This window comes from Pristiophorus japonicus, chromosome 8 (assembly GCF_044704955.1).
Source record: "Pristiophorus japonicus isolate sPriJap1 chromosome 8, sPriJap1.hap1, whole genome shotgun sequence".
In the NCBI taxonomy this organism is placed as follows: Eukaryota; Metazoa; Chordata; class Chondrichthyes; family Pristiophoridae; genus Pristiophorus; species Pristiophorus japonicus.
The window spans coordinates 50,758,863-50,778,571 of NC_091984.1; the positions used below are offsets into that span (position 1 = coordinate 50,758,863).

General features: G+C 44.6%; 1 protein-coding gene across 2 annotated transcripts in view; it reads left to right on the forward strand.

The window, feature by feature from the left end:
* ccdc24 (coiled-coil domain containing 24) overlaps positions 1–19,709 on the forward strand; it is a 191,937-nt gene that overhangs the window by 34,674 nt on the left and 137,554 nt on the right. For both annotated transcript variants that reach the window (XM_070886772.1, XM_070886773.1), the window contains one exon: positions 14,625–14,797. In XM_070886772.1, coding sequence (XP_070742873.1) covers positions 14,625–14,797 — 173 coding nt within the window. The remainder of the gene's footprint in view (positions 1–14,624; positions 14,798–19,709) is intronic.

A 19,709-nucleotide genomic window follows, 5' to 3' on the forward strand; every position in this document is an offset into this window, starting at 1 on the left:
ATAGAAACGTTTAAAATTCTGACGGGTTTAGACAGGTTAGATGCAGGAAGAATGTTCCCAATGTTGGGGAAGTCCAGAACCAGGGGTCACAGTCTAAGGATAAGGGGTAAGCCATTTAGGACCGAGATGAGGAGAAACTTCTTCACCCAGAGAGTGGTGAACCTATGGAATTCTCTACCACAGAAAGTTGTTGAGGCCAATTCACTAAATATATTCAAAAGGGAGTTAGATGAAGTCCTTACTACTAGGGGGTCAAGGGGTATGTCGAGAAAGCAGGAATGGGGTACTGAAGTTGCATGTTCAGCCATGAACTCATTGAATGGCGGTGCAGGCTAGAAGGACCGAATGGCCTACTCCTGCACCTATTTTCTATGTAACTAGTAGGGTAGATAAAGGACAACTAGTGGATGTAGTATATTTGGATTTCCAAAAGGCATTCGATAAGGTGCCACATAAAAGGTTATTACACAAGATGAGGGCTCATGGGATTGGAGGTAATGTATTAGCATGGATACAGGATTGGTTAATGGACAGAAAACAGAGAGTAGGGATAAATGGGTCTTTTTCACGTTGGCAGGCTGTAACTATTGGAGTGCCGCAAGGCTCAGTACTGGGGCCTCAGCTATTTACAATCTATATTAATGACCTAGATGAAGGGATCGAGTGTAATGTATCCAAGTTTGCTGACGATACAAAGCTGTGAGGAGAACACAAAGTGCCTGCAAAGGGATATAGATCGACTAAGTGAGCGAGTAGTTAGGTGGCAGATGTAGTATAATGTAGGGAAATGTGAGGTTATTCAGATTGGTAGGAAGAATAGGAAAACAGAATATTTTTTAAATGGTGAGAAACTTTTAAATGTTGGTGTTCAGAGATTTGGGTGTCCTTGTGCAAGAAACACAGAAAGCTAGCATGCAGGTACAACAAGCAATAAGGAAGGCAAAAAGGCATGTTGTCCTTTATTGAAAGGGGGTCTTACTACAATTGTACAGGGCCTTGGTGAGACCACACCTGGAGTACTGTGCACAGTTTTGGTCTCCTTACCGAAGGAAGGATATACTTGCCAAGGAGGCGGTGCAACGGAGATTCGCTAAATTGATTCCTGGGATGAGAGGGCTGTCTTATGATGCGAGATTGTGTAAAATGGGCCTATACCCTCTGGCATTTATGAGAATGAGAGGTGATCTCGTTGTTTTCAGATGACACTAAGCTGGGTGGCGGTGTGAGCTGTGAGGGGGATGCTAAGAGGCTGCAGGGGACTTGGACAGGTTAGGTGAGTGGGCAAATTCATGGCAGATGCAGTATAATGTGGATAAATGTGAGGTTATCCACTTTGGTGGCAAAAACAGAAAGACATAATATCTGAATGGTGACAGATTAGGAAAAGGGGAGGTGCAATGAGACCTGGGTGTTATGGTACATCAGTCATTGAAGGTTGGCATGCAGGTACAGCAGGGGGTGAAGAAGGCAAATAGCATGTTGGCCTTCATAGCTAGGGGATTTGAGTATAGGAGCAGGGAGGTCTTACTGCAGTTGTACAGAGCCTTGGTGAGGCCACACCTGGAATTTTGTGTTCAGTTTTGGTCTCTTAATCTGAGGAAGGACGTTCTTGCTATTGAGGGAGTACAGCGAAGGTTCACCAGACTGATTCCTGGGATGGCAGGACTGACATCGGAGAGACTGGATCAACTGGGCTTGTGTCCATTGGAGTTTAGAAGAATGAGAGGGGCTTTCATAGAAACATATAAAATTCTGACGGGATTGGACAGGTTAGAGACAGGAAGAGTGCTGGGGAGTTCCAGAACCAGGGGTCACAGTTTAAGAATAAGGGGTAAGCCATTTAGGACCGAGATGAGGAGAAACTTCTTCACTCAGAGAGTGGTTAACCTGTGGAATTCTCTACTGCAGGAAGTTGTTGAGGCCAGTTCGTTAGATATATTCAAAAGGGAGTTAGATATGGCCCTTATGGCCAAAGGGATCAAGGGGTATGGAGAGAAAACAGGAAAGAGATACTGAGGTTGAATGATCAGCCATAATCTTATTAAATGGTGGTGCAGGCTCGAAGGGCTGAATGGCCTGCTCCAACACCTAATTTCTATGTTTCTATGAAGATTCTGAAGGGTATTGATAGGGTAGATGCAGAGAGGTTTCCCCTGGCTGGAGTGCCTAAATACAAGGAGGCGCAATCTCAGGATAAGGGGTAGGCCATTTAGGACAGAGATGAGGAGGAATCTCTTCACTCAGAGGGTTGTGAATCTTTGGAATTCTCTGCCCCAGAGGGCTGTGGCTGTTGAGTCTCTGAATATATTCAAGGCTGAGATGGATAGATTTTTGGGGTCTAGGAGAATCAAAGCATATGGAGATCGGGCGAGTAAGTGGGGTTGAGGTCGATAATCAACCATGATTTTATTGAATGGTGGCTATATGGCCTATTCCTGCTCCTATTTCTTATGTTCTTATCAATTAGTTTTCTGACTGATTATCCACAGCAGCATCTCTGACGATTAACATGGAATCATATCTAGGGTACCCATGCTTAAATCAGTTGTAAACACATAAGTATAAATATGTGTGACAGTCTGCTGATCCCTCACCTTGTATGAAAGACAAATAAAGACCCGTTTAAAAACATTTTTGTGAGAGTTCCAAGTAGTAATTTTTCAAGAACCAAAAAAATGCTGAATTTAGGTCGAAAGGCTCAACCAGTTTGCTTTGGACTAGAAGTCATTAGACTGGAATTTCGGCGGGGTGTTAAATGCTGTTTTTGGGTGTAATCCAGGATTTACCGCCGGGCTGGTAGATTCGGCTACTGGTTAGTGCTGGCGCAAAAACTTACCGCCCTGCCATCCATTTTGACAGATCATGATGTCAATCATCGTGCAACGCTGCACAAGTGCCCCGGATGGAGCATTTGGCCTTTACTTCTCATTTAACGCCCACCCCAGGGAACGCCTGAGAAAACCAGGCAGTCCCAGGGTGCGGCAGGTGGTATTGGCAGCATTTTTAAATGGAGGGCTGAGGATCCTACAGGTCACATTGACTACAACTGTAGTGCCCTTAACGCTTCGTGAAGCTCGAACTTGCAAACTTCACTTTTATCTGCCATTACCGTGCCCATACAACTTCAGTGAGAAAATTTAATGGGGGCATTACTAGTTCGTCGGTGTATCATGCTCCATGTTATTGTTAAGCTAGAAGAAGGGCTGTTGGCCATGTTGGCCCACGGATGAGGAGAGACAAAAGGTGTCCGGGGAGGAGGCCTCAGCCCCCATGGGTTTTCAGGCACCAATGCTCAAACCTCCAGCTCTCTGAGGAGCATTGTGCGAGAAGGCTGTGCTTCCGAAAGGAAGTGTTGACAGAGATACACCATCTCCCCCAGGCAGACCGATGCCTGGACCGCTCTGGAGGCAGCCTTCAATTCTCCCCTCAACAGGTATCTGAATTCATTGTGGTGTGCTGCATGCTGCACAACTTGGCCATCATAAGGGGTCAGGCATTGCCAGTAGGAAATTCATGCCCACCTCAGGAAGAGGGGGAGGAGGAGGAGGATGACGAAGAGGAGCCTGGCGAGGCCTCCTGTGGATAGCCATTCCATCCATGGGGGAGGCAGCGTGGAGATGCTGCCGGACCAAGAGTCAGATGTCGCCAGCTCTTAATGGACCAGTTTTCCTAAATGGAGGAAACTGAGGGATGGAACTAACACTGGACCCGCTATGTGCCCTCATAAAGGCTTAGCTCCGGTGAACGTTAGAATGATGCACAAGTGGCAAATTATTCATATATTTTACTGCAACTAAGTCACAAAATATCCCCCCACCAAAATAAAACCATACAATGTACAACGTTATGTTGCAGGGCACTAAGCAACAATGAAACCTCTTTACCGCCGCAAGTTTCGGCTCAGGTGTACAAAGTCTGCTGAACAACGCCTGAGCTAAGGCTAATGTTCCTCCAACTTACATTTTTGCTGAAACTTGCAGTCGCAGGTGCAAACTATTTTCAGGCGCTAACTTTAACGCCCTGCCACGATTATCACCCCGAAATCGCAAAAGCCCAAAATCCAGCCCATTGTCTTCTTGCTTGCAAACTACTATTCACATTTGTGTAAACAGATTGTGCACAGATTCTCGGCTAGCTCTATATTCTTGGCATTGTTATAGATGTGGGTGGGCAAAAATTTTGCAGATAGGGTATAATGTGGGAAAATGTGAGGTTATCCAATTTGGTAGGAAAAATAAAAAAGCAAATTATTATTTAAATGGGGAGAGATTACAAAATGCGGAGGTACAGAGGGATCTGGGGGTCCTTGTAGATGAAACACAAAGTTAGCATGCAGGTACAGCAGGTAATTAGGAAGGCCAGTGGAATGTTGGACTTTATTGCAAAGGGAATGGAGTATAAAAGAAGGGAAGTCCTGCTACAACTGTACAGGGTGTTGGTGAGACCATACCTGGAGTACTGCATACAGTTTTGATCGTCTTATTTAAGGAAGGATATACTTGCACTGGAGGCAGTTCAGAGAAGGTTCACGAGGTTGATTCCTGAGATGAAGGGATTGTCATTTGAAGAAAGACTGAGCAGGTTGGGCCGAGACTCATTGGAGTTTAGAAAACTTAGAGGTGATCATATTGAAACATAAGATTCTGAGGGGGCTTGACAAGGTAGATGCAGAGATGAAATTTCCCCTAGTGGGGGAATCTAGAACTATGGGGCATAGTTTAAGAATAAGGGGTCACCCATTTAAAACGGAAATGAGGAGGGATTTCTTCTTTGAGGGTTGTGAATCTTCAGAATTTTCTACCTCAGAGAACTGTGGAGGCTGAGTCATTGAATGTACTTAAGGTGGAGGTAGACAGATTTTTGAATGATAAGGGAGTCAAAGGTTATGGGGAGTGTGCAGGGAAGTGGAGTTGAGGCCAGAATCAGACCAGCCATGATCTTATTGAATGTAGAGCAAGCTTGAGGGACCAAATAGCCTATTCCTGCTCCTATTTTGTATGTTCTTATTTGAAAATTTTTTTTTTAAGTGATTATTTATAAACTTTAGCAGCGGTTCAGGAGTTTCTAGAACTTTTGAAGTCATGAGCAACTTGCATCTATATACTGTCTTTAACGTGGAAAAATAGAGGCATAGTCAAAAACAAAGAAGGAGCTATTAAGAGGGCAAACCAAAAGCTTGGTCGAAGAGGTGGGTATTGAGGAGAGGGCAGTGGAAACATGGAGGGGTTTATGGAGGGAATTCTGATCAGGGTCTTGACCGCTGAAAGCATGGCTGCTAATGGAAGGGTGAAGGGAAGGGTATGCACAAAAGACTAGAGTCCGAGGAATGGAGAATTTGGTGAGGGGATATTGTAGCGAATAAGGAGTGTCAGTGAGGTTGGGAATGATGGGCAAGTGGGACTTGGGGTGCGAGACAGGATACAGGGAGCAGAGTTTTGAATGAGCTGAAGGTGGAGGATAGGAGGCCAGCCAGGAGAGCATTAGAATAGTTGAATTTGGATGTGACAAAAGCATGAATGAGGATTTCTGAGGCAGATGCATTGAGATAGAGAGGGAGCAGGTGCTGTTAAGAAAGAATCAGATTGTATTTATACAGTAGTTGCATGTCCTTTCGATGTCACAAAGTGCTTCCGAACCAATGAAGTACTTTTGAAATATACTCACTATTGTAATATAGGCAAATGTGAAAGCCAATTTGACAATAGCAAAGCCTCACACTGGCAATCATCTGTTTAGTGACGGGATAAATGACTGGCTAGGGATTTAAATGCCAACATCGTTCCTGTAGCTAGAGTTCACGGCCCCAGCATCTGGCCAAGCTTGAGCCGGAGAGTAGGCCGATTGGCTGTCATTTTTTTGAGATAGTAAACAGTGTGGAGTACAGTAAAAAAATGCCAGGAGGACCTAGACAGACTGGTGAAATGGGCAGACACATGCCAGATAAAATTTAACGCAGAGAAGTGTGAAGTGATTCATTTTGGTAGGACAGATGAGGAGAGGCATAATAAACTAAATGGTACAATTTTAAAGAGGTTGCAGGAACAGAGAGACCTGGGGGTGTAGGTACACAAGTCTTGTGTCAGGACAAGTTCAAAAATCTGTTAAGAGACATATGGGATCGTTGGCTTTATAAATTGTGGCATAGAGTACAAAAGCAGGGAAGTTGTACTAAACTGTTACAAAATGCTGGTTTGGCCCCAGCTGGAGTATTGTGTCCAATTCTAGGCAGTTCATTTTAGGAAGGATGGCAAGGCCTTAGACAGGGTGCAGAGGAGATTTACGAGAATGGTACCAAGAATGGAAGACTTCAGTTAAGTGGAAAGATTGGAAAAACTGGGGTTGCTCTCCTTAGAGCAGAGCAGCTTAAGTAGAGATTTAATGCAGCGGTTCAAAATCTAGAAGATTTTGGACAGTAAATAAGGAGAAACTGTTTCCAGTGCCAGAGGGTTGGTAGTCAGAGGACACCGATTTTAAGGTTGTTATGTATGTAACCTGTATCATACCATCACCAGAGGGCCTACATGTTGGAGTCCCAAGGGATCCCAGCATCCCTTGGGAGCTCTGTATATAAGCAGGTCTTCCGTGCTGTACCGGCACTCTGGAGTTTAATTAAAGAAGCTAAGGTCACACTTACTGCATACAGTACTCAGTACTTTATTATGAGCATAACAATTGGCGACGAGATAACGAACAACCACGCGAAAATGCAAAGAACTGTTGGCATCCTGGAGAAATTCTCAGAAGGGGACGATTGGGAGGCCTTCGTGGAGCGACGCGACCAATACTTCGTGGCCAACGAGCTGGAAGGGGACAAGAACGCTGCCAAATGAAGGGCGATCCTCCTTACCATCTGTGGGGCAACAATCTATGGCCTCATGAAGAATCTTCTAGCTCCGGTGAAACCTATAACCAAATCCTATGAAGAACTGTGTACGCTGGAGCACCTAAAGCCAAAGGAAAGCGTTTTGATGGCAAGGTATCGGTTCTACATGTGTCAGCGGTCAGAAGGCCAGGAAGTGGCAAGCTATGTTGTCGAACTAAGGCGCCTTGCGGGACATTGCGAATTTGATGGATTCCTTGAACAAATGCTAAGAGACTTTTTTGTGCTTGGCATTGGCCATGAGGTTATCCTTCACAAACTATTGACTGTTGAAACACCGAATCTGAGCAAAGCCATAACGATAGCCCAGGCATTTATGTCCACCAGCGATAACACCAAACCAATTTCGCAGCATAAAGAGGTTTCGGCTAGTACTGTACACAAAGTAACGTCATTTTCAGGCAGGAATGCATATGGCAGAGCGTACACGCCGGCAGCTGCACGACCTCAGATGACCCAGAGTTTGCCATCAATCATTAGTGTGAGGCAGTTAACACCTTGTTGGCGCTGTGGAGGTGATCATCGGGCCCATCAATGCCGCTTCAAACACTTTGTGTGCAAAGGCTGTGGAACAATGGGACATCTCCAGCGAATGTGCAGACGAGCTGCAAACCCTGCAAACCACCACGTTGCAGAGGAGGATCGATCCATGGTGGATCAGGCTGAACTAGCGACCCGAACCGAGGAGGCAGAAGTGTACAGGGTACACACCTTCACCACGAAATGTCCACCGATCATGTTAAAAGTTCGGAATTCCAGTATCCATGGAACTGGACACGGGTGCGAGTCAGTCTATCAGGAGCAAGAAGGCCTTCGACAGGCTGTGGTGCAACAAGGCACACAGGCCCAAGCTTAGCCCCATTCATACCAAGCTGAGAACTTACACTAAAGAGCTGATCCCTATTATTGGCAGCGCAGAAGTAAAAGTCTCCTGTGGTGGAGCAGTGCACGAACTCCCACTATGGATTGTGCCAGGAGATGGCCCCACACTGTTCGGCAAAAGCTGGCTGGGAAGAATACGCTAGAACTGGCACGACATCCGAGCGCTTTCGTCCATCGACGATGCCTCATGTGCCCAGGTTCTGAGCAGATTCCCGTCGTTGTTTGAGCCAGGCATTGGAAGTTTCTCGGGGGCGAAGGTGCAGATCCACTTGGTTCCCAGTACACGGCCCATCCACCACAAGGCACAGGCGGTGCCATATATGATGCGAGAGAAAGTGGAAATTGAGCTGGGCAGTCTGCAGCAAGAAGGCATCATCGCGCTAGTGGAGTTCAACGAGTGGGCCAGTCCGATTGTTCCGGTTCTCAAAGGCGACGGCATGGTCAGAATTTGTGGGCACTATAAAGTAACGATTAACCGTTTTTTGCTACAAGACCAGTACCCGCTACCCAAGGCAGATGACCTATTTGCAACCTTGGCAGGAGGAAAGATGTTCATCAAGTTGGACCTGACCTCAGCCTACATGACGCAGGAGCTGGAGGAATCTTCAAAAGGCCTCACCTGCATCAACACGCACAAAGGTATGTTCATCTACAATAGATGCCCGTTTGGGATTCGTTCGGCCGTGACAATTTTCCAACGGAACATGGAGAGTCTGCTAAAGTCAGTTCCGCGCGTGGTCTTCCAGGACGACATACTGATCACAAGTCGGGACACCATCGAACACTTGCAGAACCTAGAAGAGGTTCTAAGTTGGTTAGATCGCGTGGGACTCGGGTTGAAATGCTTGAAGTGTGTTTTCCTGGTGCCAGAGTTTGCGTTCTTAGGGAGAAGTATCGTGGCAGACGGCATCAGACCCACCGACGCCAAGACGGAGGCCATCAAGAACGCGCTGAGACCACAGAACGTGACGGAGCTGCCGCCGTTCCTGGGACTCCTCTACTATTTCGGTAATTTCCTATCCGGGTTAAGCACCTTGCTAGAACCCCTTTGTGTGCTACTGCGCAAGGGAGACGACTGGGTATGGGGGAAATCACAAGAGGTTGCTTTTGAGAAAGCCAGAAATGTGTTATGTTCCAACAAATTGCTTGTTCTGTATAACCCATGTAAATGATTAGTGCTAGCTTGCGATGTGTCGTCATACGGGGTCGGGTGTGTGTTACAGCAGGCTAACGAATCTGGAACATTGCAACCAGTCGCCTATGCGTCCAAGAGTTTGTCCAAGACCGAAAGGGCTTACAGCATGATTGAAAAAGAAGCTCTGGCATGCATTTACGGGGTGAAAAAAATGCACCAATATCTGTTTGGTCTCAAGTTTGAGCTAGAAACTGACCATAAGCCGCTCATATCGCTGTTCTCAGAGAGCATAGGGATTAACACCAATGCCTCTGCCTGCATCCAAAGATGAGCGCTCACTCTGTCTGCATACAACTATGTAATCCGCCACAGACCAGGCACAGAGAACTGCGCTGATGCTCCCAGTCGGCTACCATTGCCCACAACCGGGGTGGAAATGACACAGCCTGCAGACTTGCTTTTGGTGATGGAGGTATTCGAAAATGAAAAGTCACCTGTTATGGCCTGCCAGATCAGGACCTGGACCAGCCAGGATGCTTTACTGTCCCTGGTAAAAAAAAATTGTGTCCTCCATGGGAGCTGGTCCAGCGTCCCAGCAGAGATGCATGAAGAAATCAAGTCGTTCCAGCGGCGCAAAGACAAAATGTCCATACAGGCGGACTGTCTTTTGTGGGGTAATCGCGTAGTTTTGCCTAAGAAAGGCAGGGTAACGTTCATACGCGACCTACACAGTACCCACCCAGACATAGTAATGATGAAAGCCATAGCCAGATCCCATGTGTGGTGGACCGGCATTGACTCAGACCTAGAGTCATGCATGCGCCAATGCAACACTTGCTCTCAACTGAGCAATGCACCCAGAGAGGCACCGCTAAGTTTGTGGTCATGGCCTTCCAAACCGCTAGGATCCATGTTGACTTTGTGGGCCCATTCCTAGGCAAAATGTTCTTGGTTGTTGTGGATGATTATTCAAAATGGATCGAGTGTGTAATAATGTCTGTAAGCACGTCCACTGCCACCATCGATAGCCTACGAGCCATGTTTACCACACACGGCCTGCCTGATGTCCTTGTCAGTGACAATGGGCCATGTTTCACCAGTGCTGAATTCAAGGAATTCATGACCCGCAATGGGATCAAGCATCTGCTCCGTTCAAGTCCGCATCCAATGGCCAGGCAGAACGGGCAGTCCAAATCATCAAGCAAAGCTTGAAACGTGTGTCGGAAGGCTCCCTACAGACCCGCCTGTCCCGAAACCTGTTCAGCTACCGCACCAGACCCTACTCGCTCACCAGGGTTCCCCCAGCCGAGCTGCTCATGAAAAGGGCGCTCAAAACAAGGCTCTCTCTTGTCCACCCTGATCTCCATGATCACATCGAGGGCAGGCGGCATCAACAAAGCATGTACCATGATCGCGCAAACTTGTCACGCGATATTGAAGTCAATGACCTTGTATTTGTACTCAAATATGGACATGATCCCAAATGGCTTGCTGGCGCGGTCATAGCCAAAGAATGGAGTAGGATGTTTCAGGTCAAACTGGCCAATGGACTAACGTGCAGAAAGCATTTGAACCAAACCAAATTGTAATTCACAAACAGCCACGAGCAACCCGAAGAGGACACCACCAACTTCGACCCTCCAACACACACACAAGTGGCAACCGACATCATGGTTGACCACGAAGGAGTGAACTCACCATCCTCACCATCTCCAGCAGCCCGGCAAGGCCAGCTGTCCAGCAGCCCAGTGAAGAACCAACCAACTCGCCCACACCTGCATTTGTACCGAGATGATCGACAAGGAAGCGAAAAGCCCCAAATCGTCTCACCCTGTAAATAAGTGTACTATTGACTTTGAGAGGGAGTGATATGTATGTTACCCTTGACAACCTGTATCATACCACCACCAGAGGGCCTACCTGTTGGAGTCCCAAGGGATTCCAGCATCCCTTGGGAGCATTGGTCTCCCATGCTGTACTGGCACTCTGGAGTTTAATTAAAGGAGCTAAGGTCCCACTTACTCATTGTGTACAGTACTCAGTTGTATCACTTTATTATGAGCATAACAACGGTAATTGGCAAAAGAATCAGAGGCGACATGATGGACAAAAATTTCACGCGGTGATCTGGAATACACTGCTTGAAAGGGTGGTGGAAGCATATTTAATAATAACTTTCAAAAGGGAACTGGATAAATACTTGAAGTGAAAAAATTTGCAGGGTTATGGTGAAAGAGCAGGTAATGGGATTAATTGAATAGATCTTTCAAGGCACAGGCACAATCGGCGGAATGGGCTCCTTTTCTATTGTATCATTCAATGATTCTATGAGAACCTTGTTCCATTGGTATTCAGCCCATCTTTTGTTGGCAGCCATTTTATAGATCAATCTTCTACTCATGTTCCACATCAAAGTGCCTGGCAGCACTTTAGGCTACCCTGGGAATTCTACCCATTGTGCCCTTAAAAGGCCTCAGCAATGCTAGTGTAAGTCTCTTTAAGTCCTTTATAATGGCCCCAAACCTTGTCTAGGTTAAGATAATCAATCCCACAGGGCACAGATTGCTGTTTGAAGTCAGAATGGTTCCTTTTTGTTTGGCTGCAAAGGGCCTCTGGCCACTTCAGCCTGAGCTGTTATGGGCAGTTCCACCTTGCAAGGCTGGATCAGAGAGGGTGCCTGCAATCTATCTTAACCATACAAACTATTCTGTCCCCAGGATATGGGTTGGTTCTGGGGCTATGGTGGGAGGGGGTTCTATTATTCTTCCATCAGGGGAGCGGCCATGGAATTTTAGACTCCCAAGAACACAAACCTTTACCGACTCTCTTTATCTTTCCCCTACCCCATACTCGTAGATCCAAAGACCCTTTATCCACATGCTAGGAGCCCCATCCTCAGTAAGCCCACAGCCAGGAATTGTTGCTACTCTTCTCAGACCGAGGCACTCGATTCCCATTTATCCCAGATCCCAGACACTCTGCTTCTCCTCTGAAAGCAGAGTATTTATTAAATGGCGAGAGATTGGGAAATGTTGGTGTTCAGAGGGACCTGGATGTCCTTGTACATGAATCACTGAAAGTTAACATGAAGGTACAGCAAGCATATAAGAAAGCAAATTGTATGTTAGCCTTTATTACAAGAGGATTTGAGTATAAATGTCTTACTGCAATTATATGGGGCCCTAGTGAGATCACACTTAGAGTATTGTGTACAGTTTTGGTCTCCTTACCTAAGGAAGGATATACTTGCCATAGAGGGAGTGCAACGAAGGTTCACCAGACTGATTCGTGGAATGGGGGTATTGTCCTATGAAGAGAGATTGAGTAGACTAGGCCTATATTCTCTAGAGTTTAGCCAGAATGAGAGGTAATCTCATTGAAACATACAGAATTCTTACAGCACTTGACAGCGTAGATGCAGGGAGGATGTTTCCCCTGACTGGGGAGTCTAAAACCAGGGGTCACAGTCTCAAAATAAGGGGTCGGCCATTTAGGACTGAGATGAGGAGAAATTTCTTCACTGAGGGTGGTGAATCTTTGGAATTCTCTATCCCATTGAGCTGTGGAGGCTCAGTCATTGAGTATATTCAAGACAGAGATTGTTAGATTTTTGGATGTTAAGGGAATCAAGGGATATGGGGATAGTGCAGGAAAGTGGAATTGAGGTAGAAGATCAGCCATGATCTTATTGACTGGCGGAGCAACCTCAAGGGGCTGAATGGCCCACTCCTCCTATTTCATATAGTCTTATGTTCTCTCATGTTCACACATCATAAGGCCTCATTTCTACCACTACTGGCCTCCGAAAGATAATTTCTAGTTCTTCTACACTACAGATCTCTCTAGTACTCTCTCCAATTTCTGTGATTCCAACAGCTGTTCTACAGCTGCCAAACCCCTAGAACCCGTTCCACCACTAGATTACGTGCTGTCTACCCCCATTACCAACTTCCAAGCACGTCCGTATCCCATGATCCGCTCCAACCACTGCTAGACGCTCCGAAACAGATGTGAACGAACAATGCTCTCATGTCCCAGATCCCTCCTAGATGCAGAAAACTCTCTCCCAATGTTTTAATCCCGAGGATCACCCTCTCAGTATTACATAGAATGACATAGAATTTACAGCACAGAAACAGGCCATTCAGCCCACAGGAACGTCCTCCACCCTACTTTGTCTAATCCTATTTGCATATCTTTCTGTTCCTTTCTCACTTGTGTATTTATCTAACTTCCCCTTAAAGGCATCTATGCTATTCACTTTAATTACTCCATGTGTTAGTAAGTTACAAATTCTAACCACTATCGGAGTAAAGAAGTTTCTCTTCAAACCTTTATTGAATTTATTAGTGACTATAGTATATTGATGGTCCCTAGTTTGGATTCCCAACAAGTAGAAACATTTTCTCCTTGTCTACTATCATTCCCCTTCATAATTTTAAAGACCTTTATTAGGTCACCCCTCAGCCTTCTATTCAGTCTTTCCTGATAGTTATATCTCAGTTTTGTTATCATTTTTGTAAATATTCTTTGCACCTTTGCCAGTCCTTCTCTATCCTTTTTGTAATATGGTGACCAGAACTGTGCACAGTACTCTGTGCGGTCTGACCAAGGTTCAATACAAATTTAACATATCTTCCTCTAGAAATATACCCCGTGCTTCATTTGCTTTTTTATGCCTTGTTACCTTGTGTTGCTACTGGTAATAATTTATGAATGTGTACCTTTACATCGCTTTGCTCCTCTAGCCCATATTGCAATATTACAGCTGAGTCTGAGGGCTCTCTGGATCCTCTACCTCATTGATACAGGAGCCAGAACGTCTGCACCCATAACTGAGCTTAGTAATTATGCTTTAGAAAAGAGAAAGAAGCCAGTTTTTTAATGCTAAGTACTTGTGACCTGCAATCAGAAACTTATAAACACTATTCTATCTGCCTAGCTCTCTGATCCAATAATTATATTCTGCTTGGCAGAGTTTTCTTAAAGGGATACAGCATTTCCTTAGCAGCAGAATAATACATTGCATGGGTATCATGCTCCTTTGCTTATACAACAACTTATGATTTGCTGTGGGAGATTTACCAGTATATATAAAAACTAGTTGCAGGTAAACAGTTTCAAGGATGTAATCTCATTTTGGGTTTAGGTGATTGTTAATCATATTGATTTACATGTGGCCATGGATGAGATTACAATTTACAACAAAATACAATAGCACTTTCGTTTCAACCATGTGATCACAGAAACTTGTTGAAAGTCACATTGTCATGGCACCCACTTTCAGTAAATCAAACTCCAAACATAGAATAAATTAGTAGAATTATATATTATATAGAATAATGTAACCTGACCCAGGCATCTCAGTCCTTACTACTAGGGGGATCAAGGGGTATGGCGAGAAAGCAGGAATGGGGTACTGAAGTTGCATGTTCAGCCATGAACTCATTGAATGGCAGTACAGGCTAGAAGGGCCGAATGGCCTACTCCTGCACCTATTTTCTAGTACACAGGTCAGATCACTTTGATAAACTACTGGAGCTTAACGCCTCTGATTTATGATGTTATGTGACTCCTTGATATGTTACTAACTTGGAACATGACCCAACCTATGTCTTAACTGATCTGCCATAATTCTTGACTAACCATTATTCTCAATTTATTTATTTATTGCTGTAATAAACGCCTTCATTTATTTACAGCTTTTAATATTGGTCTTCATTTTAGGTAGCCACTTTGTTGGAAATCTGGCGATTGATGAGAACAACCAGATTGACTCTTCCTCAATCACAAGCCTCACATGCAGTGCTACCAGAGGCTCCTACCATCAAGAACTTGCTTCGACAAGAAATTCAGCTTCTACTTTTAAATATTCAAAAGAGAGCACATAAGGAGGGCAGGTAGAATATTAAAAAGATTTCTATATTCCGTGGGTTTGCCAAAATCCTGTCAGAATGGTTTAAATACTGGTTTGGTGTTGTGCGATATGTGAGAAAGGACAGTAATTACTAGCCTCTGTTACAGGGGAAGCATGGCTAGCAGGGATTAGCTAAAAGGTGCTTTCAAAATCTAAATGCATTAATGTTGAGGTACATAGAATTTGTCCAAATGTGTTTATTTTGGATAAGTGTGGGTGACTCTGCTGAGAGCAATTTAAATGAGAACGAACTTATTTTTTAAAATTTTAATCAAAATTCCTGATCAAAATGTATTCAACCCTAGCATGTGTCACACACCAGGCGTGGAGGGAATTAATAAGAAGAAAGGATAACTATCTGTTTAAGAATATGATTTGAAGAGCATAAGACTAGACACAGATGATCAAGTACCATTCATAATAGAATAATTCCTGATCTGTTGGGCCTATGTGCTATTAGAACATAAGAAATAAGAGCAGGAGTAGGCTATATGGCCCCTTGAGCCATTCAATAAGGTCATGGCCATCAGTAGAATGCAGCTGGTTAATGTTGAATAATATGGGTTGCTTTAATATCCTGGAGCCTTGCTTTATATTTGGGATGCAGGGAGAAATTTCATATAGCTTAATCTTGGAGGTGCAATCGATGGTTGTACGTCATCCTTAGGAGATTGACTATAGGGAATGGACTTGTTGAGCCAAATCACTTTTCTATTTCTATACTTTGTTATTATAATATTAATACATTTAAAAAGATTTTACACATTATAAGGAGCCAGGTACTGAAGCTTAAAGATTCAAGTATTCTGTGCTTCAAGCTGTTTTCCTGAAGAAACTACTGGTCCTGAGCCTTTCTGTAGAGGTGCTTCTCTGTGGCTCTGTAATCTTCATTTCTCCTACTCAAAACTCTAATGAGATTTCTCCATCTTGTACCCGCCACCCCCCCCCCCCCGCCACATTCCACATATTCTTTAAAGTCTCTCTAAGTGACATCGACAATTTGCTGAGCAGTGAGCTAATGCCTAAGAAGAACTGTCCAGTCTGCTTAAAAAGATTGCATTTAGCACCCTTTCATCCAGCAGAGAGAAGAAAAAAAATGACTTGCATTTATATAGGACCTTTCACGACCTCAAAGACCTTATACCATTGATTTACATTGGCTTCAAACCTGGGTCCTAGATATGAAAGATTAGTGCATGTAATCCACTGTGCCAGCCAGACTCCCAGACCAAAATTCACTTATTTTACCCATTTTTAAAACTCTTATTAAAAAAAACTATGTATTGATGCAAATCAGGACAACCTTTGTACAATTATGGACCCATAAAATGTATGCATGGATTTGCAAATCTTGAAGATGTTGAACTAGTTTAAATACTTGATCATGGGATATTGGTTGCAATAAGTCTTAATTTTAAAAATTAAGATCTTTTTCTTAATTATATCTTGCCTTTCATGACCTTGGGATGTTCCAAAGCTCTTTATAGCCAGTGAAGTACTTTTGAAGTGTAGTCACTGTTGTAATATAGGAATGTTGTAATTAATTCATATTACAGGTAGAGCGTCCGAAATCCAGAAACCTTGGGACTGAGGACCGTTCTGGATTTCAGAATGTCTTTCCGGCATCCTCAATCCGGAAATGCCTGGACCGAGGTTAAGGGGGGGGGGGGGAGGCGGGAGTCCGGCAGGGGAGGGACGACGGCCCGTGTCCGGATTCTGGAACATTCCGAATTTCGGAACTCCAGATTTCAGAAGCTCAACTTGTATCTGATTTTAAGAGTTGATTAGAATTGTTGAAATGATGGAGAAAACCATCAGAGAAGAAATGGAATATTTTTAATGACTTATTGTGCAGGGTGAAAACTAAATATGTGTCTTATAGCAGCAATATGTTAACATCAAAACCAAGATCAAATGGTTAAATTGGAAGACTAAAGTGCAGTGTTGTTCATTGATGCATCAAAGTGCAGATGCATTTCTTCTCCAGGAAGGCAAGGTGGCCTAAACTGTCCTGGAGCAACTCCTGGTTAAAGTACTTGTAGTGTCAGGGAATGCCAGGGAGAAGACTGTCACTTCTGCCTAAAATCCTGTGAACAGTGGTATGTTGTGAGAGGAAAGCTAGAACCGAAAATAAATGCATTAAAACAATATTTAAAAAGAAATTGAACTTCTTACTTTGATGTCTCTTATGTTGTATAATTTTGAAAAAAATGAGTAGCAGATGGTTGGTTTGAAGTACTGCAGGACACATTGCTCCACACCAGTTGTTTTGACTCATTTACAACAAGAAAGGATTTCTCTTGATTGAGTACTAATACAGTCTGAATCCTTTGGCTTTAATTAACAACAAGAACGTTACAATGAACTACTCATGTAGGCTAGAAGATTAATAGGTATCATCAAATTGTTTTGATGCTTGTCCTCGGATTTAAAGGATTCTTTCGTTATTCGATGTCTTTAATCTCGCGAGAGAGGAGCAGCGCGGGAGGATAAAGGGCGGCGGCAGCGACTGGGAGCGGCAGCAATCCGAGCAGCCAGCATCGCGAGAGAGGAGCGGCGTGGGAGGATAAAGGGCAGCGACTGGAATGGCGGCAGTCCGAGCAGCCAGGATCGCGAGAGAGGAGCGGCGTGGGAGGATAAAGGGCGGCGGGAGTGACTGGGAGTGGTGGTAGTCCGAGCAGCGGTGCAGAGGCCGAAGGTAAAACAAAGAAGTAAAAAGAAATCAAAGTGTGGCGTCACAGCCAAGCGGGTAAGTGATTGGCTGGTGGATTGGTGAGTATTTAATCTTTTTATTTTTATTTCCTTATCAGTAGGTAACCTTTGGCTTTGTTGCCAAATTAAGTTAATTTAAGGGTTAAGTCATGGCAGGAGAGCACAGTCCCATGTCATGCTCCTCCTGTGCTATGTGGGAAGCCAGGGCCGCTTCCAGTGTCCCTGACTATTATGTGTGCAGAAAGTGTGTCCAGCTGCAGTTCTTGATGGACTGCATTGCGGCACTGGAGCTGCGCATGGACTCACTCTGGAGCATCTGCGATGCTGAGGATGTCGTGAATAGCACATTTAGTGAGTTGATCATTCTGCAGGTAAAGGTTACACAGGCAGATAGGGAATGGTTGACCAAAAGGCCGAGCAGTGGAAGGAAGACAGAGCAAGGGCCCCCTGCGCTCATCACCCTCCAAAACAGATATACTGCTTTGAGTACTGTTGGGGGAGATGACTCATCAGGGAAAGGCAGCAGCAGCCAAGTTCATGGCAACATGAGTAGCTCTGCTGCACAGGAGGGCAGGAAAAAGAGTGGGAGAGCCATAGTGATAGGGGATTCTATTGTAAGGGGAATAGATAGGTGGTTCTGTGGCCGCAATTGAGACTCCAGGATGGTATGTTGCCTCCCTGGTGCAAGGATCAAGGATGTCTCGGAGCGGCTGCAGGGCATTTTGGAGGGGGAAGGTGAACAGCCAGTTGTCGTGGTGCATATAGGTACCAACGATATAGGTAAAAAATGGGATAAGATGCTACAAGCTGAATGTAGGGAGCTAGTAGTTAAATTTAAAAAGTAGGACTTCAAAGGTAGTAACGTCAGGATTGCTACCAGTGCCATGTGCTAGTCAGAGTAGAAATAGCAGGATAGTTAAGATGAATGGTGCAAGAGGGAGGGATTCAAATTCCTGGGACATTGGAACTGGTTCTGGGGGAGGTGGGACCAGTACAAACCGGACGGTCTGCACCTGGGCAGGACCAGAACCAATGTCCTAGGGGGAGTGTTTGCTAGTGCTGTTCGGGAAGGTTTAAACTAATATGGCAGGGGGATGGGAATCTATGCAGGGAGACAGATGGAAGTAAAATGGGGTCAGAAGCAAAAGGTAGATAGGAGATAAGGAAAGGTGGTGGGCAGAGAAATCAAAGGCAAAAATCAAAAAGGGCCACATTACAACATAATTCTAAAAGGACAAAGAGTGTTAAAAAAACAAGCCTGAAGGCTCTGTGTCTCAATGCGAGGAGCAATCGTAGTAAGGTGGATGACTTAACTGTGCAGATAGCTGTTAACGGATATGATGTAATTGGGATTACGGAGACATGGCTCCAGGGTGACCAAGGCTGGGAACTCAACATCCAGGGGTATTCAATATTCAGGAAGGATAGACCGAAAGGAAAAGGAGGTGGGGTAGCGTTGCTGGTTAAAGAGGAGATTAATGCAATAGTAAGGAAGGACATTATCTTGGATGATGTGGAATCTGTATGGGTAGAGCTGCTGAACACCAAAGGGCAGAAAATGCTAGTGGGAGTTGTGTACAGACCACCAAACAGTGGTAGTGAGGTTGGGGATGACATCAAACAGGAAATTAGGGATGCGTGCAATGAAGGTACATCCCTGTCTGGCGTAAAAATAAAACTGGCAATGTGGCTAACAAGGAAAATTAAGGATAGTGTTAAATCCAAGGAAGGGGCATATAAATTAGCCAGAAAAAGCAGCAAACCTGAGGACTGGGAGAAATTTAGAATTCAGCAGAGGAGGACAAAGGGTTTAATTAGGAGGCAGAAAATAGAGTATGAGAGTAAGCTTGCAGGGAACATAAAAAGTGACTGCAAAAGCTTCTATAGAAATGTGAAGAGAAAAAGATAAGTGAAGACAAATGTAGGTCCCTTGCAATCAGAATCAGGTGAATTTATAATGGGGAACAAAGAAATGGCAGACCAATTGAACAAATACTTTGGTTCTGTCTTCACGAAGGAAGATACAAATAACCTTCCGGAAATACTAGGGGACCGAGGGTCTAGCGAGAAGAAGGAACTGAACGAAATTCTTATTAGTCAGGAAATTGTGTTAGGGAAATTGATGGGATTGAAGACTGATAGTCTGCATCCCAGAACACTTTAGGAAGTGGCCCTAGAAATAG